The sequence below is a fragment of the Macaca mulatta genome, chromosome 11 (assembly GCF_049350105.2).
Source record: "Macaca mulatta isolate MMU2019108-1 chromosome 11, T2T-MMU8v2.0, whole genome shotgun sequence".
Lineage (NCBI taxonomy): Eukaryota > Metazoa > Chordata > Mammalia > Primates > Cercopithecidae > Macaca > Macaca mulatta.
Window position 1 is genome coordinate 77,443,420 of NC_133416.1, and position 24,839 is coordinate 77,468,258.

The following is a 24,839-nucleotide window of genomic DNA, read 5'->3' on the forward strand; positions in this document are numbered from 1 at the left end:
TGGGAGCTCCGAAGCAAGTTCTGATGGGAAAAGTGGTATTTCTTTCCAGGCTGCAAAGCTCTCCACCTGTTTCCTTTAGTCTCAGTCAGCCCCAGCCATGGGGGCAAATCAAGTTGGGGTCGACCCGGCTGCCAGAGACGTAAGTTGCCACAAGGGTCACTGAGGACCTGAGCAGCAAGTTTCTTTTGTCCAGCCTCCTGCCCCCACGCACGTTGCCTCCACAGCAAACTCCACCTGACTCAGCCTGTTTAACTCCAATCCTGCAGCCCTCCCGGCCGCAGCAGGGTCAGGGGGCGCGAGTCTGCACCAAGACGGTTAGGAGGCCCAGGTCCTGGGACTGGACGGTTACCGCGCTCCCTGGGGCGGCGGCGCTGGCGGCGTGGGCACCGCTGGGTCACGCCTCTGGCACCGCCGCGCGCCAGCCCGCCCGTGGCATGGGGACCTGCGGTTGAGTAGTCCCCGGGGACCTCCCAGCGCACACCGCTAGCCTGGGGCTTTCACCTCGATCCGCCCGACCCGGGCGGCCCGTGTCCTCCCACACCGCCACGCGTGCCCGCTTCCCGGGGTGCGCCCGGAGCCTGGCCGCTCTGCCCGCAGGTGACCAGTCCCCGTTTAGAGTTCAAGATTCCCGCCGCTCCACTTGAACTCCACCCTCCCCTCTGATTATTATTTTTTAACTTTCCCTCCGGTTAAGCTAAATCGATCTTAATCTTTCATCTCGGACGTCCCTCTAAGGGGACTCAGGGAAGATTCCAATTGCAAGTCGCCGCTGTCGCTTGTGCCCGTCAACCCCTCGCCCAAAGGAGACGCCCCCGGGCAGGGCGGGGCGAAGCGGGGCGGGGCGGGGCGGAAGGGCCAGGGTCGGCGGCGGACGGGGCGGGGCGGAGCCTCCTCCTGCACGGGGGAGCCCCCGGGCTCGCCCCAGCTCAGGCACTCCTAGCCTTGGGGCAGCTGCCGGACGAGTCCGCGGAGAAGCGGCCAGCGGGCGATGGAGACAGAGAGACACCCGACGAGAGGAGGCGGGGTGGGGGAGGCGGGGAGAGTGCGGGGGCGGAGGCTGGCAGGGGGCGCTGGAAGCTGGAGCGGACCGTGCGCTCCCCGCGCCCGAGGGTGCAGGAGGCTCTGAAGCGGCGGCTGCACCGCGGGGCCCAGGCGGCGGCTGGGGGGCTGGGGGGCGCTGCCGCCGCCGGGGGCGTCGCTGGCCTCGGCCCCTTTGTTCTCGCGCGCTCCCCCTCGCCGCCCACTCCCCTGCTGTCGCGCGGCGGCGGCGGTGGCGGCGGCGGCTCCTCCCGCCCGAGGCAGTCGGGCTTGGCGCCGGGGGCGGGAGGGGGCGGGGGGAGCGCGCCAGCCGCCGAGAGTGGGGGGCGATGGCGAAGCTCCGGGTGGCTTACGAGTACACGGAAGCCGAGGACAAGAGCATCCGGCTCGGCTTGTTTCTCATCATCTCCGGCGTCGTGTCGCTGTTCATCTTCGGCTTCTGCTGGCTGAGTCCCGCGCTGCAGGATCTGCAAGCCACGGAGGCCAATTGCACGGTGCTGTCGGTGCAGCAGATCGGCGAGGTGTTCGAGTGCACCTTCACCTGTGGCGCCGACTGCAGGGGCACCTCACAGTACCCCTGCGTCCAGGTCTACGTGAACAACTCTGAGTCCAACTCTAGGGCGCTGCTGCACAGCGACGAGCACCAGCTCCTGACCAACCCCAAGGTAAGAACGCCCCGTGCACCCAGGGGCTTCCCGCGAGGGAGGTTTGGAGGCAGCGTCGGTGTTAGACTCCGCGCGGGGAGGGTTCGGCGAGTGCTCGCATTGCTGGGAGGAGACCAGGTGGCGCAGGCTGTACTCAAACCAGGAATGAGTACATCAGGGAGCCCGAGGGCACCGGTCTTTTAGGTGGGCTTACGCGCCGCGAACAGTGGTGCCCAGAGGCTTACTTTAAAACCTGTCTTGCCTGGTCTCAGATTTTGAGGCCTCGACCCAGTCCGGGTCCTGCGCCTACCGGACTGGGTTTGAAGAAGTGCAAGGAGCCAAGAAAGTTAACTTTTCCTCCATTTAAAGCCAGTGGTTAGCGGGGATCCACCTACTCCAGCTCATGGTCAAGGTTCGAGCTTCAGTTGGTCTCATCTAGAACTCAGATGGAATGACCTTCCTTGAAAGGTTGAGGGGACCCTCGAAAGTTGTGAGAGAGTTCCTTACCTTTTCGCTCTACACAGCCATTTTCAACTTGGGGTTCAAAGATAAGCTTTTGTGGCTTGACAAAACGACCTGGAATCAAATGTGGAATATTGCGGGTCCATTTTGGGAAGTACAGAGGGCTCCTAGTTTTCATGAGATAGATTCTCAAAAGAGTCTACAGGGAGCCTAGTTACCCTTTGTGTTTAGGGACAGTCAGGAGCCGTCTGGAGAACAGTAAAACTTGCTGAAAATAGAAAACCTTCAGTGAAATGTACCTAACATGACTTCTCTGACAACTTCTTTTGGTCTCGAAAGCAAACAAGAAGAAAAAGCAGAAGAAAAAAAAAAAGATAAAACCTGGTTAGGACTCCCGGGATGGAGAGCAGAGAGAGGAAGTCTCAGAAAACTGTTCCCAATGGAGAAAAATAACTTATAAAAAGCAGTGTCCTTAGCCTGTGAACTAATTGAGCTTTGTAGTGTACCTGGTTCTGGTTCCTTTTTTACTTCCCTTGATCTTTTCTACTCTCCTTGTTGCTTAACTATCAAAGTAAAGGTATGTATCTTTTTAAAAGTTACTGACATTTTTCCTTTTTTTGAGGGATCAAGCAGAAAAACAGTCCAAAAGGGAATGAATCTTGTGTTCACAGGAACACTTTATTAACTGTAACAAGATATATTTGTATTAATCCAAAAGAAAAAAATTCTACATTAATATTGTAGTAGTATTTAAAACAAGCTTACCATCACTCTGCAATAAAACTTGTGGTCTTACCTCCTGAACAGTAAATTCTTGAATTTGAGACATTTTTTAAAATTTCTCAAATTATTTTTAAAAAATTTCTTTTTAAAAATATGAATGACTTCTCCCTCCCCCCAAAAAAGCTCCTGTCGACAGATGAATATTGATTTATCTTTAAAAGTATCAATAATATAAGCAGTAAATATAGGACTAAGAATATAGAATTTGGAGTATATTGTTGAAGATCTTGAAGAAGTGATAACGTCTCAAAGACAAATGTTGTAACTTGATCCTCTTAATGCTCAGGAATTTAAAAAGAAATCTCAGGGTTTTAGAAACATCATTTTTTTTTTTTTTGGAATTAAATCAATAATGTCAAAGGTAAGTGCCAACCAGTAGTAATGATTTAGAAATTTTATGGCAGTTCATCATTTAGAAGTTGTTATAGTTGGTGAAACACTGCTAATTATTTTAAGATAGTGGTTCAAGCACTAATAAATTTCATATCTGTATATACATATATATGCACACACATTAATAAATGGCTAATATCTAATCAAGACATGGACACATTATAATTTATTACGAAAAGACTGCTTCACGATTTCAGGCAGTTTGAAGATCTGGCAGAAAAAGTAAAATGAAATCATTGGAACATTGATTTTTAAATTACCTAGAAGCAATCACAATGCTTTATGTAATACTAAGATTTCTCCTGTCTTTCTCTCTCTCTCTCCCCTGAAAATAATCATTTTTTTTTTCCAGTGCCAGTTCAGATCTTGGCAACAGTTGTTTTGAAAAATTACCTGAACAAAATACATTTTATAAAGTATTCAGGAACTGACAGAACTGGAGAAGGATATATTTATGTTACAGAAGTCAGGGACAACATCCTGTTCATTTTAGTCAAGGTTTTCTCAGCCAAACCAATTGATATCTCTTCATCCAGATTATAAATATGTTGTAGCATTTATAGACTGTAAGTTTGTTCTTCAGCATCACCTTTCTATTTTTACCAATAAATGCTCAATGTGGAAATTCTTGTAAGCAGTGTGATGGAAAAATTCAGTGTAGTGAAAATATTATGCCAGAGTCACATGCATAAGCAGAGTGTTTGCACAGTGTTCCTGCAATTAGACAATACCCATTGTCCATTCCTGTTGGATCTTGGCTGCCTATATCTTTTCTTTGCCTTACTTTACCTCTTTATTGAAGGCCTACGTTTCCCCTCTGTTTCTTTGTAGAATGTCTAGATTCCCAACAGTGTCTTGAATCCCAACCACCTCCAAGCTTTTCTTCATGACCCACAACACAAGAAACCACTTAGGAAATCACTTCTTAGAAAAATAGAATAAGGACTTTTTTCCTCTCCCTTGAGTTTCCTGCATTAATTACAGTAAGAGGCAGGAGAGGGAAAGAATACATTGCAAATACAGAATTTCTTAAGCCATGAACTGCTAAAGAAGATACTGTGAGTAAATTTGATCTTTGACTAACAATTTCTTTAAAATACCTTGAGTTCCTACTGAATGTATTTATATTTTGAATCATATCCTTATTGTCTAAAGCAGTCACTATATCCAGTCTTGTCATAGAGTATTCAAGGCAACAAGTTGTCCACACGGAGATTATCTCTATGGATTAACCATAGCAAAATCTAAATTTGGGGTCAGCTTCCTCTTGTTACTATTCCAGTAACTATCTCTTTGTGACTCACAATTGTATATGCTTGGAGCTTTGGTCCCCACCTATGGCTGTACATTAGAATCACCAGGGGAACTTTAAAAAGAAGTTCTTATGCCTGGGTCCAACCCTCCAAGATTCTGATTTGGTCTTGGGGGGGACCTGGGCATTGATGTTTTTTAAAAGTTTTGCGATGATTCTAATGTGAAGACAAAATTCAAAAACCACTGTCTTAGAAAATGTTTTCATCTGCTGTGCAAGAAAAACAACCTGAGAACCTAAAAGGAGTCATTGTGATGAATATTTGTGTTTTCAGGTTAAAAGGTACTGTGGGTGCTACTGAATTTTTTTTTTTTTTTTTTTTGAGATGGAGTCTCACTCTCTGTCACCCAGGCTGGAGTGCAGTGGCGCGATCTCAGCTCACCGCAAGCTCTGCCTCCTGGATTCACACCATTCTCCTGCCTCAACCTCCCGAGTAGCTGGGACTACAGGCGCCTGCCACCACGCCTGGCTAATTTTTTCTATTTTTAGTGAAATGAGTTTTCACCACGTTAGCCAGTATGGTCTTGATCTCCTGACCTCGTGATCCACCCGCCTCGGCCTCCCAAAGTACTGGGATTACAGGCTTGAGCCACCATGCCTGGCCAGTGCTCCTGAATTTAGGGAGTTGGTATAAAAAGAGGGACTCCAGGAAATTCTGAAGGATAGGAAGAGTATTATTTAAAATTATTATGTAAATAATAGTTTAAAACCAATTTGTTTAAATGAAATGAACTTGATTCCAGACACTTGCATTTGAGTAATTATATACATTGGATGGCAAAAAAAAAAAAAAAAAAAAGATGAATTTTTAAAACTGCACTCTTGTATGTGAGACGAGAGAGAGTGGGTGATTAGAGATAATATGGTTATTTCATTTATTTATTTATTTTTGAGTCTCACTCTGTTGTCCAGGCTGGAGTGCAGTGGCACGATCTCAGCTCACTGCAACTTCCGCCTCCTGGGTTCAAGCGATTCCCCTGCGTCAGCCACCCGAGTAGCTGTGATTATGGGCATGTGCTACCATGCCCAGCTAATTTTTGTATGTTTGGTAGAGACAGGGTTTCACCATGTTGGCCAGGCGGGTCTCCAACTGCTGGCCTCAAGTGATCCCCCTGCCTCTGCCTCCCAGAGTGCTGGGATTACAGGCGTGAGCCACCGCGCCCAGTCTATATGTTTATTTTTATTTTGAGGTTTTTTTTCCCCTTCCTCTAGTAGTAAAAACCTAGAAACAAAGGATAAAAGGCTCCTTCTAAGAAACCAGTGCTCTAAAAGTGAGAGAAATGCATTAAGGAGAAGAAAAACTTAAGTGGGACTGAACAAGGCTTCAGGCTTTATGTCTGCTGAAGCTGGATGTACCTAACTACAGGGCATCGTGGCTCGCAGTCACTTAGGCCCTCTCCACATCCACTCATGTACCCTGTCTCAATGCACTGTAGGTAGGCAGTGTGGCCTGCCTGGAGTTGTTTCTGAACTCCTTCCTGGAACATTCAGTTGGATACATTTTGCACTCTAGAGACGTCCATCATATAAGAACTTCATGATAAAAGACTAAGCAGAATTGTGATGACTTCCTTGTAACCTTTATTTATCTTGAAAAAGTGGCTTTTCTTGGTTGTTTTTCCTTTGGAGATTATCTTATATAATATTTGGTATATACATAAAATTCAATCAGGAAATCCTTTTTCAGCATCTATTATAATGATCAAAGAACCGGGCAAGAAACAAGAGGGCATACAAAGATGAATTTGTTCATTTAACAAATATTCATTAAGCGCCTATCCTGTGCTGTGTGTGCATCCAGGTGCTGAGACTGGAATATAGATGAAAACAAAGTTCCTGCACTCATGAAACTTAAATTCTGCTGGGAAGTAACAGATGAGAAATAAATGTATAATGCCATGTCATGTAATGATAGGTAGATAAAGAAAATTTGGGCAGGATAAGAGTATAGACAGTGACAAAAGTGAAGGGCTCTTCTTTTGGACAGGGTGGTCAGGGAAGGCCACTCTGATGAAGTGACCCAAAGAACATGAGGGGATGAGCAGAGACGGAAGGGACGTAAGTAATGAATCATGTGGCTATCTGAAGACAAGAGTGTCCACCAGCTGAGGAAATAGTAAATGCAGAGGCCCTGTGACAAGTGTCTGTGTGAGGAACTGTGAGGGCGAAAGTGAGGTTGGACCACAGTGAGCAAGGTGGACAGTGGGAAATGAGGTTAGGGTCCTAAAGAACATGATAGGGACTTTGGATTTTATTCCAAGCATGATGGGAAGCTGTGTGACATTGAGCAGGGCTGAAATATCATCAGACTTAGATTTTTTAAAAATGCAAATGATCCCTCTCGCTGCTGAGTTGAAACTAGAATTTATATGTATGCTTACATGCACATGCACACATCCTGACTTGTGCAGTGAGAGGTGCAGAGGCAAGACTGGAAACAGGAAGTCCTGTAGGACAGGCAAAAGATAGTGGTGGCTTAGATCAGTGGGTAGCACTGGTAAAATTTACTAATGAAATGGAATGAGGGAAAGAGGAGTTGAGGATGGCTCCAAAGTTTGTGTCAAGATCTCCTGGGTGAATGGAGGCGCTTTTAGTAATGGGGAAGACTAAAGAAATAGTAGATTTGGAGGAGTGTGGATGAGAATCAAGGGTTCAGTTTTGCATATGCCTAACAGACATTAAAAATGAGGATGAATCCATGAGTCTCTGTCCTCAAGGAAATTATTACCTAGCAGAGAAGATAAGAACACAAATAACTGTCAAAGAAGGCAGAATGTCAAGTTCTACAGAGAGGTACAAATGTTATGATATGAACATCCAGAGGGAAAAAGTTAGGGGAAAAGCTTCATGGAGAAAGAAGCATTTGCTATGAGTCGGAGGATGAACAGAGTTTCATCTTGGTGGTGAGGAAAGGGGGGGCAGAATGAACAGAACATCAAAGAAGATAAAGTGCAAGAAACAAAGCTATGAGCTGTGTGAGTGAGTGTGGGGTGTGCTGGGGGATCTGCAGATGGGCTGCTGTGCCTGGAACACAGGGCACATAGAGTGAGGTCTTGGGGGTAAGGCGGGAGAGTAAATTGGAGCCCACAGTGTAGAAGACCCAGACAGCCAGGATGGGTTTGCTAGATACTGGGAAGCCATGGTAGGAAGAAGAATGTCTCCCTTCAGCGACATCAATAACATCCTAACCCTCAAAAACTGTAAGTGTCTTATGTCACATAGCAAAGAGAAATTAAAGTTAAAGAGGGAGTTAAGGTTGTTAATCAGTTGATGTTAAAATAGGTAGATTATCCTGAGTTATCCAGAAAATCCCAATGGAATCACAAGGTACTTAAAAGTAGAAGACAGAGGCAGAAGGTCAGAGTGATAGAATTTGAGAAAGACTCAATCAGCCATTGCTAGCTTTGAATACAGATGAGGGCCATGCGCCAAAAAAAGCAGGTAGACCCCTTCTCCACGCAAGTGGTAAAAAGCAAGAAAATGAATTTTCTGCTAAGCATTCAGAAGGGAACGTAGCCTGGCATCTTGGTTTTAGCCCAGTGAGACACATTCTAGACTCTGACCTCCAGAATTGTAAGGTAATAACTTTGTGCCATTTTAAGCCACTAAGTCTGTGTTACAGCAGCAATAGGAAACTAATACAGAAGTCAAGGATGGTTTTTGAGTAGGTGACTATTATGATGAGATATTTAAAGGCATGGTCAGAATCTCTCTTTAGAAACAATCTAATTTGGGCTGCGTGTAGTGGCTCTTACCTATAATCCCAGCTACTTGGGAGGCTGAGGCCTGTACCACATAGTAAGATCCCATCTCTTAAAAAAATGTAAAGGAAATTGACTGGTCGTTGTGGTACACACCTGTAGTCCCAGCTACTCTGGAGGCTGAAGAGGGAGGATTGCTTGAGCCTAGGAGTACAAGACTGCAGTAAGCTAAATTTATTTTAGGTATGTGCTTTAGCACTTTAGCTTGGGTGACAGAGCAAGACTCCATTTCTAAAACAAAAGCAATGTAATCTGCAGGATGCTAGGATCTATCTGTCTGAGATTACTTATCATAATCTATCTATAACCCCCCTTTGTGGATGTCATTTATGAAGATCTCAGTTATATTTGCAAGGTGCCCAAAACTTATGCATAAAAAAGAATCAGAGACTTTAAATCAAAAGAGATTTGTGACATTACAATACGTATTAGCTATAATTTGCTTATAAAATACGTTTATTTGATCACAAACTTGCCTGATTATATAGCTTTTTGTGAGGTGACATATTTTGTTTATTTAAAATGTTTTGGGCACTTATTTATGAATGAAGATGTCAAGTTTTATTTCCTTTGGGTTTAAATTTTTTTTCAGTCCTTAGCAGAATTTCATATTCAGTTTAGTTCCTAGATCAGCAGTACATTTATATTACAATTACCATAATTACTCACAGTAAAATACTGAACAGAATAGTTTTTAACATTGCATATGTTTCCAACCATTCTTCATGCTGTGCATTAGGTATTCTCTACAACACATAATTAATGTGTGAAAATTTGTACTTACGAGTTGTAATATCCTCTTCTATTCTTTTAAAATAACCAATATAATAATTGCAAATCATTGTGTTTATTAAGTTATTCTGTGGCCATTTTTGTAAATAAACTAAGATACATTTATTTTAAGTATATGCTTTCTTGAGTAGTGTAATCCAACAGATTAGGATACTAGATGGTCTCTTTATACTGAAGCACATGTGAAAAAATATCTAGACTTGCTTCGTCTTCATGTAATTGATGTAGTTGATCAAATGGACTTTGAAACCTCATCTAATGTCCGGTTTACTAGTTTTAATCTAACTGTATTGCAGTAGCATATATTGATATTATATTTCACTGGAGAAAACTAAATCCTAGAAAGTAGAAATTTAACCCATCTTGTTCTTTTTAATAAATATATTTGTGATTGTCTTTATCCAAACAGTTTTATTTTAAAGTAGACCTAGGCCGGGCGCGGTGGCTCAAGCCTGTAATCCCAGCACTTTGGGAGGCCGAGACGGGCGGATCACAAGGTCAGGAGATCGAGACCATCCTTGCTAACACGGTGAAACCCTGTCTCTACTAAAAAATACAAAAAACTAGCTGGGCGAGGTGGCGGGTGCCTGTAGTCCCAGCTACTCAGGAGGCTGAGGCAGGAGAATGGTGTAAACCCGGGAGGCGGAGCTTGCAGCGAGCTGAGATCCGGCCACTGCACTCCAGCCTGGGCGACAGAGCGAGACTCCGTCTCAAAAAAAAAAAAATAAAAGAAAAAAGAAAAAAGAAAAATAAAGTAGACCTAAAGAAGGGAAAACCAGACAATAATGCTCTTTAAGGAGTGCTGAATTTGTAATTCTTATTTTAATTACCTTTTGTTTTCTCTGTTTCAAGGATAAAAATGGCAACAAAATTCATCACTATTTCTCCCAAACCCACTTCTATTCTGGAGTTTTTTGTTTCTGTTAATTGTATCATCATTCTCTTGTATTAATACTTTTTATAAATTTCACTACCACTGTCTTGTTCAATGCTATCCTTTGCTTTGATTACCATATCTGTTCATTGAGTTTATGGCTAGTCTATTTCTTCTTCCAAACCAGTAGTTTTCAAAATGTGGTCAGTGGACTGGCAGCATCAGAATTATATGTGAACTTGTTAGAGATGCACGTTCTGGCTGAGCTTGGTGGCTCACACCTGTAATACCAGTACTCTGGGAGGCTGGGGCAGGAGGATTGCTTGAGGCCAGGAGTTCAAGACCAGCCTGGGCAACATAGCCAAGACCACATCTCTACAAAAATTTTTTTTTTTTTAAATTAGCCAGACATGATGACACACACCTGTAGTCCTAGCTACTCAGGAGGCTAAGGCTCCTTGCTTGAGCCCAGGAGGTCAAGGCTGCAGTAAGTTATGATCATACCACTGTAATCCAGCCTGGGGAACAGAGCAAGACCCCCATCTCTAAAAAGAAAGGAAATGCACATTCTCAGGTCCCATCCTCAACCCAATGAATCAAAAGCTCCACCTGAGTTTCAGATTTAGTAGTTCTGTGTTGGGGTTCAACAATGTACAGGGGTCCTTTACATATTAGCTCTCACTCCTTATTCCTCCAACTTGGTCATGGTGTGTAATTCTTTTTATAGATTCCTGGATTTTGTTTGCTAATATTTTATTGAGGAGTTTTGCATTTATATTTATACAGGATATTTGTCCGTCCTTTTCTTGTGATGTCTATCTGATTTTGGTATCATAGTAATAGAATGAGTTGGGAATTGTTCCCCTTCTGTTTTGTTGGAAGAGTTTGTGATTATACACCATGATCAAGTGGGATTTATTCCAGGAATGCAAGTTTGGTTCAACTGCTAAAACCAATCAATGTAATAGATTACTAGCATAAGGACAAGAAAAGCATAATTATCTCAGTATACAGAGAAAAAAACATTGACAAAATTCAACAATCCTTTCATGATAAAAAAACTAGGAATAGAAGGAAACTTCCTCAACCTGAAAAAGGACACCTATGAAAAACCCACAGCTAATATACTTAATGATAAAATATTGAAAGCTTTACCCCTAAGATCAAGAAGAAGACAAGGATGTCCACACTTACCACTCTTGTTCAACATTGTAGTGGCAGTTCTAGCCAGGGGCAGTTAAGCAAGAAAAAGAAATAAAAGGCAACCAGATTGAAAAGGAAAATATAAAATTATTTTCAGAAATCACATGATCTTATATATAGTAACTCCTAAAGAACCTCCCCTAAAATTTATTAGAGCTAATAAATGAATTCAGCAAAGTTGCAGGATACAGTATCAATATACAAAAAATAATTATATTTTTATACACTAGGAATGAACAATCCAAAAATGAAATTAAGAACACAATTCTGGCTAGGCATGATGACTCACACCTGTAATCCCAGCACTTGGGAGGCCAAAGCAAGAGGACCGTTTAGCCCAGGAGTTCAAGACCAACCTAGGCAACATGGCAAAACCCCACCTTTACAAAAAAAAAAAAAAAATAGCCAGATGTCATGGCTCGTGCATGTAGTCCCAGCAACTTGGGAGGTTGAAGTTGGAGGATCACTTGATCCTGGGAGATTAAGGCTGCAGTGAGTTGTGATCATGCCACTGCACTCCAGCCTGGGCAACAGAGTGAGACCTTGTCTCAAAAAAAAAGAAAAGAAAAAAAAAGAATATAATTCCATTTATAACAACATAAAAATAAAATGCCTTGGAATAAATTTTATAAATTTAACAAAAGTACAAGACTTATCACCTGAAGACTACAAAGCATTACTGAGAGAAATTGCAGAAGAGTTAGATAAATGGAAAGACATCCTTTGTTCATGGATAGGAAGACCTAATATTGTTAAGATGGCAGTATTCCTCAGGTTGACCTACAGATTCATTACAGTCTCTAGCAAAACCCCAGCTGGATGGGTTCTTTTTTCTTTTGGCATGAATTGACAAGCTGATTCTAAAATTCACATGGAAATGCAAGAGAACCATAATAAACAAAAACATCTTGAAAAAAAGAACAAAATAGAAAGATTCATATTTCCTGAGATACACTGGAGATATTTTAGATTTGGTACCATTTCAACAAAGCCAATATTACAATAAAAGAGTCACACCAATTTTTTCGTTTCCCAGTACATATAAAAATTACATTTATAGGCTGGGCGTGGTGGCTCACGCCTGTAATCCCAGCACTTTGGGAGGCCGAGGCAGGAGGATCAGGAGGTCAGGAGATCAAGACCATCCTGGCTAACACGGTGAAACCCCGTCTCTACTCAAAATACAAAAAATTAGCCGGGCATGGTGGCGGGCGCCTGTAGTCCCAGCTACTCGGGAGGCTGAGGCAGGAGAGTGGCGAGAACCCAGAAGGTGGAGCTTGGAATGAGCTGAGATTGTGCCACTGCACTCCAGCCTGGGCGACAGAGCGAGACTCCATCTCAAAAAAAAAAAAAAAAATTACATGTATATTATAGTAATGTATAGTACCATTATGTCTTAAAAAATGTACATACCTTAAATTAAAAATACTTTACTGAAAAATGCTAATGATGATCTGAGCCTCTAGAAAGTCATAATCATTTTGCTGGTGGAGGGTCATGCCTTGATGTTGACGGCTGCTGACTAATCAGGGTGGTGGTTGCTGAAGGTTGAGGTGGCTGTGGAAATTACTTAAATTAAGACAATGAAGTTTCCTGCATCAATTGACTGTTCCACAAAATGTTTCTCTGTTGCATGTGATGCTATTTAATAGCATTTTACCTAAAGTAGAACTCCTTTCAAAATTGGAGTCAGTCCTCTCAAATCTCCACTGCTTTATCAACTCAGTTTAGGTAATACCTGGGTTAGTTGTTGTCATTTGTCATTTCAACAATGTTCACAGCATCTTCACCAGAAGTGGAGTCCGTCTCAAGAAACCACTTTCTTTGCTCATCCAAATGAGAATTTGCAAATCCTCACCTGTTCAGATTTTATCATGAGATTGCAGCAATTCAAGCTATACTTCTAATTCTAGTAGAATCTCTTCAAGCTCTACCTATTATTATTATTATTATTATTATTTTGAGATGGAGTCTCACCCTGTTGCCCAGACTGGAGTGCAGTGGTGTAATCTCGGCTCACTGCAGCCTCCATCTCCCGAGTTCAAGTGATTCTCCTGTGTCAGCCTCCCAAGTAGCTGAGATTACAGGCACGCCGCCACACCCAGCTAATTTTTTTTTTTTTTTTGTATTGTTAGTAGAGACGGGGTTTCATCATGTTGGTCAGGCTGGTCTCAAACTCCTGACCTCAAATGATCTGCCCGCTTTGGCCTCCCAAAGTGCTAGGTTTACAAGCATGAGCCATCGTGCCCAGCCTTCAAGCTCTACTTCTAATTCTAGTTCTTTCCTGTTTCTACCACATCTGTAGTTACTTTCTCCATTGATGTCTTGAACACCAAAAGTCATCCATGAGGGTTGGAATCAACTTCTTCCAAACTCTTATAATGTTGATATTTTAACCTCCTTTCATGATTTACTAATGTTCATAATGGCATCAAATTGTTGAATCCTTTCCAGAAAGTTTTTCCTTTACTTTCCCCAGATCCATCAGAGGAATTAGTATAGCTACAGCTTTATGAAGTGTATTTTTTATTTTTTATTTTATTTATTTTTTGAGATGGAGTCTCGCTCTGCCACCCAGGCTTGAGTGCAATGGTGCGATCTTGGCTCACTGCACCCTCCACCTCTTGGGTTCAAATGATTCTCCTGCCTCAGCCTCCTGAGTAACTGGGACTACAGGTGCACGCCACCATGCCCAGCTAATTTTTGTATTTTTAGTAGAGATGAGGCTTCACCATGTTGGCCAGGCTGGTCTTGAACTCCTGACCTCAAGTGATTCACCCATCTCGGCCTCCCAAAGTGCTGGGATTACAAGTGTGAGCCACCACACCCAGCCCAAAGTGTATTTTTTAAATAATAAGACGTGAAAGTTGAACTTACTCCCTGATCCATGGGCTGCAGAATGGATGTCATGTTAGCAGGCTTGAAAACAACATTAACCTCCTCATTCATCTCCATCAGAGCTCTTGGGTGATGAGGTGCACTATCAATTAGCAGTAATATTTTGAAAGGAATCTTTTTTTCTGAACAGTAGGTCTCAACAGTGGGCTTTAAATACTCAGTAAACCATGCTGTAAACTGATGTACTGTTATCCAGGCTTTCTTGTTCCATTTCTAAAGCACAGGCAGAGGAGACTTAGCATAATTTTTAAGGGCTGTAGGATTTTTGGAATGGTAAATGAGCATTGGCTTCAACTTAAAGTCACCAGCTACGCTAGCCCCTAACAAGAGTCAGCCTGTTCTTTGAAGCTTTGAAGCCTGGACTTTCTAGCTATGAAAGTCCTAGGTCTTCTTCCAATAGAGGGCTGTTTCATCCATGTTGAAAATCTGTTGTTTAGTGTAGCCACCTTTATAAATTATCTTAGCTAGATCTTCTAGATAACTTGCAGCTTCTACATGAGCACTTGCTGCTTCACTTTGCACTTTTTTTTCTTTTTGAGACAAGGTCTGACTGCCACCCAGGCTGGGGTGCAGTGGTGTGATCTCTGCTCACTACAACCTCCACCCCAAGCTCAAGCCATCCTCCCACCTCAGCCTCCCAAGTAGCTAGGACCACAGGTGCACTCTACCACACCCGGCTAATGTTTGTATTTTTTGTAGAGGTGGGGTTTGCCCATGTTGCCCAAGCTGGTCTTGAATTCGCTCAAGTGATCCACCCTCCTCTCCCTTCAAAGTGCTGGGATTACAGGCATGAGCCACCATGCCCGACCCGTTTTGCACTTTTATGTTATGAAGATGGCTTCTTTTCATAAACCTCATGAACCAACCTCTGTTAGCTTCATACTTTTCTTCTGTAGCTTCCTCGCTTTTGTCAGCCTTCGTAAAATTAAAGAGAGTTAGAGCATTGCTCTGGATTAGGCTTTGGCTTAAAGAAATGTTGTGGCCGGTTTGATCCTCTATCCAGAACACTAAACCTTTCTCCATATCAGCAATAAGGCTGTTTCACTTTCTTACCATTCGTGTGTTCACTAGAGTAGCACTTTGAATTTTTTTGCAGAAACTTTTCCTCAGCATTCACAACTTGACTGTTTGGCAGAAGAGGCCAACCTTTCAGCCTGTCTCAGCTTTTGACGTGCCTTCCTGACTAAGCTTAGTCATTTCTGGTTTTTAATTTAGAGTGAGAGATGACGACTCATCCTTTCACTCGAACCCTTAGAGGCCATTGTAGAGGTATTAATTGGCCTAATTTTAATATTGTTTTGTTTCAGGAATAGAGAGACCCCAGGAGAGGTAGAGAGACAAAGGAACAGCTGGTTGGTGGAGCACTTAGAAACACTCACACATTCATCGGTTAAGTTTGCCCTCATATGGGCATGGTTTGTGGCATCCCCAAAGCAATTATAATAGTAACATCAAAGATTTCTGATCACAGATCACCATAACAGATAAAATAATCATGAAAAAGTTTGAAATACTTGAGAATTACCAAAATGTAGTACAGAGACATGAAGTGAGTGCATGCTGTTGGAAAAAATGGTGCCAATGGACTTGTTTTCAGGGTTGCCACAAACCTTCCATTTGTAAAAGAATGCAATATCTGCAAAACGAAATAAAGCAAGCAGTAAAACGAAGTGTGTCTATACAGCAAAGGTACAGTACTCAGGACTGTGTGATACTGAATAAGAATGGACCTACCAACCTATGGAATAGAACTGAGAGTCCAAAAAAAGAAAAAAGCCTATACATTATGGACAGTTGATTTTTGACAAGAGTGTCAAGAGCATTCAATAGGGAAAGAACAGTCTTTTCAACCAGTGGTGCTTGAACGACTGAATATCCACATACCAAGGAATGAAGTTGAACTCTGATTGCACATTAAAATAATGGATCGGAGACCTAAATATAAGTACTAAAACTTTAATGCTTGAATATGATACCAAAAGCACAAGCAACTAAAGGACAAATAGATACATTGGACTTAATTAAAATTAAAAACATTTGTGCTTCAAGGGACACCATCAATAAAATGAAAAGACAACCATGAAGGAAAGAAAATATTTGCAAATAATGTGTCTGATAAGGGTCTAGTACCAAAAAAATAAATAAATAAAGAATGCTTACAACACAAGACAAATAATCCAATTTAAAAGTGGGCAAAGGATGTGAATAGTTTTTTTTTTTCCCAAGAAGGTATACAAATGGCCAATGAGCCCATGAAAAATGTTTGACATTTTTAGTCATTAGGGAAATGAAAATCAAAACCCCAATGAGATACCACTCCAGATCCATTACAATGGCTGTAAAAAAGGCAATAACAAGTGTTGTCAAAATAAATTGGAATCTTCACACAAGAATGTAAGAATGAAAAAGATACAGCCACTTTGGAAAACAGTTTGACAGTTCCTCAAAAAGCTAAACAGTTACCATATGACCAAGCAACTTCTTCCTAGTTATATATCCAAGAGAAATGAAAACATGTCCATGCAGAAACTTTGCACATGACTCTTCATAGCAGCATTATTCATAATAGCTGAAAGGCGGAAACAAACCAAACATCCATAAACTGATGAATGGCTAAATGAAATATGCTAATTCATACAATGGAAAATTACTTGGCTATAAAAAGAATGAAGTGTTAATACAATATGGATGAACTCTGAAAATGTGGTAAGTATAGGAAGCCAGCCACAAAAAAAATACACGTTATGTGACTCCATTTACATGAAATGTCCAGAATAAGGAAGGAAATCTATAGAGACTGAAAGTAGATTAGTGGTTGCCTAAAGCTAGAAGGCATGGGCAGATTGGGAATGACAGCTAAAGGGTATAAGGGTCTTTTTGGTGTGATGAAAACATTCTAAAATTGATTGTGATGATTGTTGCACACCTCTGTGCAATCTACTAAAAACCATTGTATACTTTAAATGGGTGAATTGGATGGTATGTGAATTATATTTCAATAAATCTCTTGCCCAATCATTCATAATAATGAATGATTGCTTTGCAAATTTTGGCATTTCAAATAACTTGTAAAGCAATGTATTATTCAGTAAGTGATGTTAAAACTGCCTATTATTTTTTGGAAATATATTTTAAAAACTAATTTTCTAAATTTAAAAACTTGTTTGGAAAATATTAGGAATCATCAAAATGTTATTTGGAAAATGGTTAAAAATATACATTTAATTAAAATTAAAATTTTAGTTTTGATGGAATAAAATTTTAAAGGTACAGAAATAAATTATGAAAGTACTAAATAAAATTTGGGTAAATGTATATTTTATACATTAATATTATATATGTGGGGTGGGCAAAGCTCTTCTAAACATAGTAGCAAGGACGGAAATCATAAAGGAATACACTGATTAATGACATAATGAAGGAAAACTTACACATTTTTTTGAACATTATAATTGAACAAAAAATGATAAATTTGGACAAATGTTTGCAACATGGTAGGGAAATGATTCAAAAGTCAACATATGAAGTACTTTTAGCAATAAAAGACCATCTCTTCAGTAAAATACTAGGCATGAACATGTGTAGGCAGTTCAGTGATGAATTACAAATAACAACATGAAAAATATGTGCTATCTCACTAAAAATCAAAAGAAATACAGTCATTCATTGTTTAAGGTGTTTTTGTGCTGCAAACATCATAGAGTGTAGTTACACAAACCTAGATAGCATAGCCTACTACACACCCAGGCTATATGATATAGCCTGTTGCTCCTAGGCTACAAACCTGTACATATAAGTGAACTGAATACTGTAGGCAATTGTAAAACAATGGTATTTGTGTATCTAAACATAGAAAAGGTAGAGTAAAAATACAGTATTATAATCTCATGAGACCACCGTCATATATGCAGGTTGTCATTGACTGAAATGACGTTCATTATTCAGCACAGGACTGTACTAATCAGATCATAACTACGTAAGGTGATAGACGTGCTGATTAGATTGTGGCAGTTGTTTCACAATGTACACATATATCAAAACATCACTTTAAATATGTACAATTTATATTTGTCAAGTATACTTCAATAAAGCTAAGGGGAAAAAATAAATATTAATTAATGCAATGTTGAGATACCTTTTCTGCCTATCAAGTTGGTACATATTAAATTGGTAGCAATATGGGGATGTGGGCAGTCTCGTGCACTGCTGGTGGCAACATATTGCAGGAGCAATTGCATGTCAACTTGGAGATGCATATCAAAATCCTGAAAAATACATGTGTTAGGTTCTTAGGGCTGCCATAACAAAGTACTACAAACTGGGTGGCTTAACCCAACAGAGATTTATATGTCCACAGTTCTGAAGTCTGTAAGTCCAAAATCAAACAGGTCCATGCTCCCCTGAAGGCTCTGGAAAAACAGCCTTCCTTGCCTTTTCCTAGCGATGGTTGTTGCCTGCAATCCTTGGCATTCCTTGGCCTGCAGTCGCATCACTCCAGTTGCTGCCTCTGTCTTCACATGGCCTTCTTCCCTCTGTATGTGTCTCCGTATCCCTCTCTTCTTTCTCTTATAAAAACACCAGTACAGCCAGGTGGGGTGGCTCACACCTGTAATCCCAGCACTTTGGGAGGATTACAAATAACAACAAATTGGGTGGATTACTTGAGGCCAGGAGTTTGAGACCAGCCTGGCCAACATGGTGAAACCCTGTCTCTCCTAAAAACATAAAAATTAGCTAGGCTTGGTGGTACGCGCCTATAACCCCAGCTACTCAGGAGGCTGAGGCAGGAGAATCACTTGAACCCAGGGGGCAGAGGTTGCAGTGAGCCAAGATCGTGCCACTGCACTCCAGCCTTGAGTGACAAAACAACATCTCAAAACAAACAAACAAAAAGCACCAGTCATTGAATTTAGGGCCTACTCTAATCCATTGTGACCTCATCTTAACTAATTCCATCTGCAAGACCCTATTGTGTTCATGTAAATTTAAAATTTTTATATGAAAAAAGACTATATACAAAGATCAAAGATAAATGACAAAATGGAAAACTACACACTATTAATATTTTTTTGACCATCTGTAGCTTCTAAATTTCTCCAATAAAGAAGGCTTATTTTTATGAGAGAAAACTGAGAACTGTTACTTTAAAATAAATGCTCTGTGAAACACAAGAGACTAAATATTACAACGGAGAGGATCGACGTATTGAAGATGAAACTACCTTCTTACAAAACCATGCTGTTTTACTTAAATACCCATCTCTCCCATCCCAACTTAAGTCACCACGATAATGAATGACCAAAACATCTCAGGATTCACTAACAGAGTCTAGGACAGAACTGGGCACATCGACATTTGAGAAGCTACCTGGTATAATGGAAAAGACCAGTCTAAGTGTAGTGGCTCATGCCTGTAGTCCCAACACTTTTTAAGAAGCCAAGATGAAAAGAAAGTTTGAGAAGAAGAGTTTGAGACCAGCCTAGAAAACATAGTGAAACTCTGTCTCTGAAACATTTTTTTTTTTTTAATTAGCCAGGTGTGGTGGTACACACCTGTAGTTCTAGCAAGACGGTAGGATCGCTTGAGCCCAGGAGTTTAAGGTTACAGTGAGCTATGACTATGCCACTGTACTCCAGCCTGAGCAACACAGCGAGACCCTGTCTCAAAAAAAAAAAAAAAAAAAGAAAAAGAAAGAAGAAAGAAAAGGCCCATGTGCCTGAATCCAGATGCTTCTTATTTAAAGATGAACATCTATAGGTCAGTCACTTAACCTCTTGATCAAGAAACCTTCACAAGCTGAGGACTATAGTTGATATAGATAATGTTCTAAGCAAATATTATTGATAAATACTTCTGGAATAAATACATCTTGGTATTTGTATTTGTAATTACTGAGGTGTCAAGCGGGGAGAATTTCACAGATGAGGACAGAGTTTAGAGACTTTGTCACAAACTTTAGAATTGTTAGTTCAACAAATGTTTATTGAGTATCTGCCATGTTACAGGCACGATCCTAACTGCTGTGAATGCAGTCTGATTCACAAAACCCCTACTGGGTTGGAGCTTTCTTTTCGGCAGTCTCTGGAGGACATCACACAGTGTTGTGGTGGGGTGCATTCACTCTTAGATTTGAGATAGCATCTTCCTCCTCAATCTGCTGAGCTTTCTTTCATCTAGCTTTATCTCCCATGTCCCTGTGATGTACTGAATATTTTTTTCTGGTTAATATCAAACACCTTTCGCTTCAGTGTTTTTAATGAACATACATTTGATTTTGCGTAAGAGTTGGATAGAAAATTAATAGCACAAATTTATAGCCTTGAAATTTTTCAGGGCTTCAAAATTCCCATTGAAAATATGCTGAGCATCTTCAGTGAGTGCCGAATTGTCTTTATTTTTGGAAAGATAAATTCAGTAATGAATCCTCATCAAGTTTAATTGCCAAAGAAATGTTCTTCAAAAATACAAAATTAGAAACGAAAATGAGGAAACAACCACAAATACAGGAAAAGTTAAATGAACTTCAAGTGAATACTTTGATCAATTCTATGCCGATAAATTTGAACTCATAGGATGAGATAATGATTCTCTAGAATAATATAAACTTCCCAAATAAAACATTCTATAGAGATTTCTAAAAAACAGACCAATTGCCATAGAGGAAATGGAGAAAACTGTCAACGAACTACAACCGTAAATGTTTCCAGGTCAACTCTGTGAAAACAGGTAACTTCAATCCTACTTTAAACTATGCCAGAGAAACAGAAATAAGGAAAACTTCCAAATGCTTTTCATAATTTTATGAATACATTGAAACAAAAACCTATAGTAACATATATATACGGATGAAAATTATAGGACAGCTTCTGTTAAGAATATTTACTTAAAATCCAAAGTGAAATTATTAATCTCAGTGATGGAGGTATCAGAGGTTTCTAAATTTTATTTTTGCTTATCTCTGTTTTCTAAAAACCTTTTTCAGACAGTCACATGCCTCGTTTTGTAAGTCTGAGGCAATGTGATAGTGGAGATCTTGTTTCAGAGATTACAATATATGTTTTTATAGATAATGGGGTCTGTCTTCAAAGTGGGTCTAATTATATAAATTTTCACAGATTGATTTCATAAAAATTAAATTTTTTATGTAGTAAATGTACCACAAATAAAGACAGGAAAAATGAGGAGGGATATTGGGATTGTGAGACAATTTTTTTTTTTTTTTAACTATATAAAGACTCTTAAACAACAATGAGAAAATGACCAAGATAGGCAAAGATCATGGATGGTCAATTTGCAGAAAAGAAACATTCACTTAAAAATGTAATGTTTCACCATCAGAAAACTTTAATTGTTGCCTTTTTATTTGTTTCTGTTTTGGTTTTGTTTTTGTTTTTTTGTTTTGTTTTATTTTGTTTTTTTAAGGAGATGGGGAAAGGTGCTCTCATGAACTTCTGGTGGAAGAGCAACTCATGCAATTTCTTTGGAATACCATAATTACAATTTTTGAAAATATATGTCAGCTTTTATTCCTGTTCTCACACATGTGTGCATAGATGCTGGTACAAGGAAGTTTGTTGCTGTTTTGTTTGCAATTGCAAAAGGCTAGAAACTTCTATAATGTTTTTCATTAGAAGACCAATTGATAAATTTTGATACAACTATGTAGTGAGCATTCAAGAGAATGAGACGTCTATCTGCACACATGAGAGCACTAAGATATTTTGGTTAGTGAAAGAACAAAGCAATAAACAGAAGAGTGTGCTCACATTCTTATTAACATAGAGTATAGAGAACATCTGGAAGAATGCACAATGACTGTTAAGCATAACTGCCTGGGGTAAGATTCAGTCAGAGGGAGACATTTCATTTTGTGACCTTTCCCACTGTTTGCATTTTTACGTTGTGTGTCTGTCATGCTTTATTTTTATTATTATTTTTTTTTTTTGGAGGGGAACAAAGTTTATTGCTTTCTTAAGCTTTTTATCATATATTTCCAAATTATACTAAATAAGTAATAAAAAGGTATAATTCCAACAGCTGTGTGTGAAAGAACCTATTTTTGCAGATACTTGTCTGTACAGGATATTGGCTATGATTTTCATTTTTAGCAGTTTAATTTTGCCAGCACCTTTGGTATCTAGTTTGCTTGAACATTTCATCACGTGTTTGTGGGCCATTTTATTTCTTCATTGGTGACTCACTGGTTCGTCTTTTTTTGGGTTTTTTTTGTTGTTGTTGTTTTTGTTGTTTTAGTGAGACAGAGTTTTGCTCTTGTTGCCCAGGCTAGAGTGCGGTGGTGCAGTCTTGGCTCACTGCAACCTCCTTCTCCCAGGTTCAAGCAATTCTCCTGCCTCAGCCTCCCAAGTAGCTGGGATTACAGTCGTGCACCACCATGCCCAGCTAATTTTGTATTTTTAGTACAGACGGGGTTTCACCATGTTAGTCAGGCTGGTCTCGAACTCCTGACCTCAAGTGAGTCACTGTGCCTGCAGTTTTTTGTTTTTGTTTTTAATTGTTTTAATTTTTGTGGATATATAGTAGGTATATATATTTATGAGGTACATGAGATGAGTTTTGATGCAGGCATGCAATGTGACATAAGCACATCATGGAGAATGGGGAATCTATCCCCTCAAGCATTTACCCTTTGAGTTACAAACAATCCAGTTATACTCTTTAAGTTATTTTAAAATGTACAATTAAGTTATTATTGACTATAGTCACCCTACTGTGCTATCAAATAGTAGGTCTTGTTCATTCTTTTTATTTGTATTTTTTGTTCTCATTAACCATCCCCATCTCCCCCACAGCCCTCCACTACCCTTCCTAGCTTCTGGTAACCATCCTTCTACTGTCTCTGTCCATGAGTTCAATTGTTTTGATTTTTAGATCTCTCAAATAAGTGAGAATATGTGACTATTGTCTTTCTATGCCTTGCTTATTTCACTTAACTTAATGATCTCCAGTTCCATCCATGATGTTGCAAATGATGGGATCTCATTCTTTTTCATAGCTCAATAGTACTCTATTGTATATATGTACCTTATTTTCTTTATCCATTCATCTGTTGATGCACACTTAGGTTGCTTCCAAATCTTACCTATTGTAAACAGTGCTACAACAAACACAGGAGTGCAGACATTTCTTCAATATACTGATTGCTTTTCTTTTGGGTATATACCCAGCAGTGGGATTGCTGAATCAGATGGTAGCTATATTTTTAGTTTTTTGAGTAACTAAACTGGAGAACAGTTTAGTTACTCAAAGCTGTTCTCCAAACTGTTCTCCCTAGTGGTTGTACTAATTTACACTCCCACCAAGAGTGTACAAGGGTTCCCTTTTCTCCACATCCTTGCCAGCATTTGTTATTGTCTGTCTTTTGGCTAAAAGCCATTTTAACTGGGGTGAGACGATATCTCATTGTAGTTTTGATTTGCATTTCTCTGATGATCAATGATATTGAGTACCTTTTCATATGCCCATTTGCCATTTGTATGTCTTGATTATAAATTTTTAATTAACATAGCAGTGTGACTTCAGATGTGCCTCAGCTCCCTCACCTGTAAAACGAGGATTATAATATAATAGTGCCTGTCTCCTTGGGTTATGAGGAAATGAGTTAATATATGGAAAGCACCTAGGATAGTTCCTTGCATATGGTAAGCGTTCAGTGAATGTTTGCCCTTGTTATTATGAACATAGTTTTGAAAATCAAATTGCACCCTACTTTTATTTGAGGGTAAAGGGTAGTATTCCACTGCTCCAAACCCTTGTGTCACCCAGAGATAACTGTTTTTAACTATTTTTATGGCTTTTCTTTTTCTGGTTTTTACCTCTGTGTTTCTAAACAATAGGTTTTCTGATGAATGCAGTTGAGATACTGTTGACCGCCTATGATGGATTATATGGACTTAGCTTTCTTACACCACACCATCCCACCCCATTGTCCTCTCTTTACTCTTTAAATAAATGTGATTCTATCATAATTTTTGGGTAAATTAATATTGAGTGCTCAACTTATTTTAGCTATGTAAAGTACTGTTCACTTCTATAACTTTTTATTTTCCTTGAGCTAAGAATCATCTCCCTTTTTTATTTTCCTACTTTCCTGTGTACCTTTCTCTTATTTTTCCAAAATTCTCCTACAGAATTGTAAAACCCATTTGTATACTGTTTGTCATATGGCCATTCTCAATAGGTAGTCACTTAGTTCCACATTTCTCTCACTCTTTTTAAACATTTCTTGGCCAGGCGTGGTGGCTCACACCTGTAATCCCAGCACTTTGGGAGGCTGAGGCAGGCAGATCCCTTGAGCCCAAGAATTTGTGACCAGCCTGGGCAACGTATTGAGACTCTGTCTCTACAAAAAATAGAAGAATTAGCTGGGCATGGTAGCATGTGCCTCTAGTCGCGGCTACTCGGGGGGCTAAGGCAGAAAGATCACTTGAGCCTGAGAGGTTGAGGCTTCAGTAAGCCAAGTTCACACCACTGCACTTCAGCCTGGGTGGCACAGTGAGACCCTGTGTAAAAAAAATAAGATTAAATAAAAATTTCGTGGGACACCATCTGCCTACTTCTCATACTGAACTGAATGCACCTTAGGCCTGCTGCATCTTTCTTGTGTTGAGTACCTTGTTTCCTTGATCCCATGCCTTCTTCTTATTCTTAATTTATTCCTT

The 24,839-nt window shown here is 40.2% G+C and overlaps 1 protein-coding gene across 1 annotated transcript in view; it reads left to right on the plus strand.

The window, feature by feature from the left end:
* Positions 1-932: 932 nt before the first annotated feature.
* KCNMB4 (potassium calcium-activated channel subfamily M regulatory beta subunit 4) overlaps positions 933-24,839 on the plus strand; it is a 65,050-nt gene continuing 41,143 nt past the window's right edge. The window contains exon 1 of the mRNA XM_002798660.4: positions 933-1,703. Coding sequence (XP_002798706.2) covers positions 1,368-1,703 — 336 coding nt within the window. The 5' untranslated portion in view covers positions 933-1,367. The remainder of the gene's footprint in view (positions 1,704-24,839) is intronic.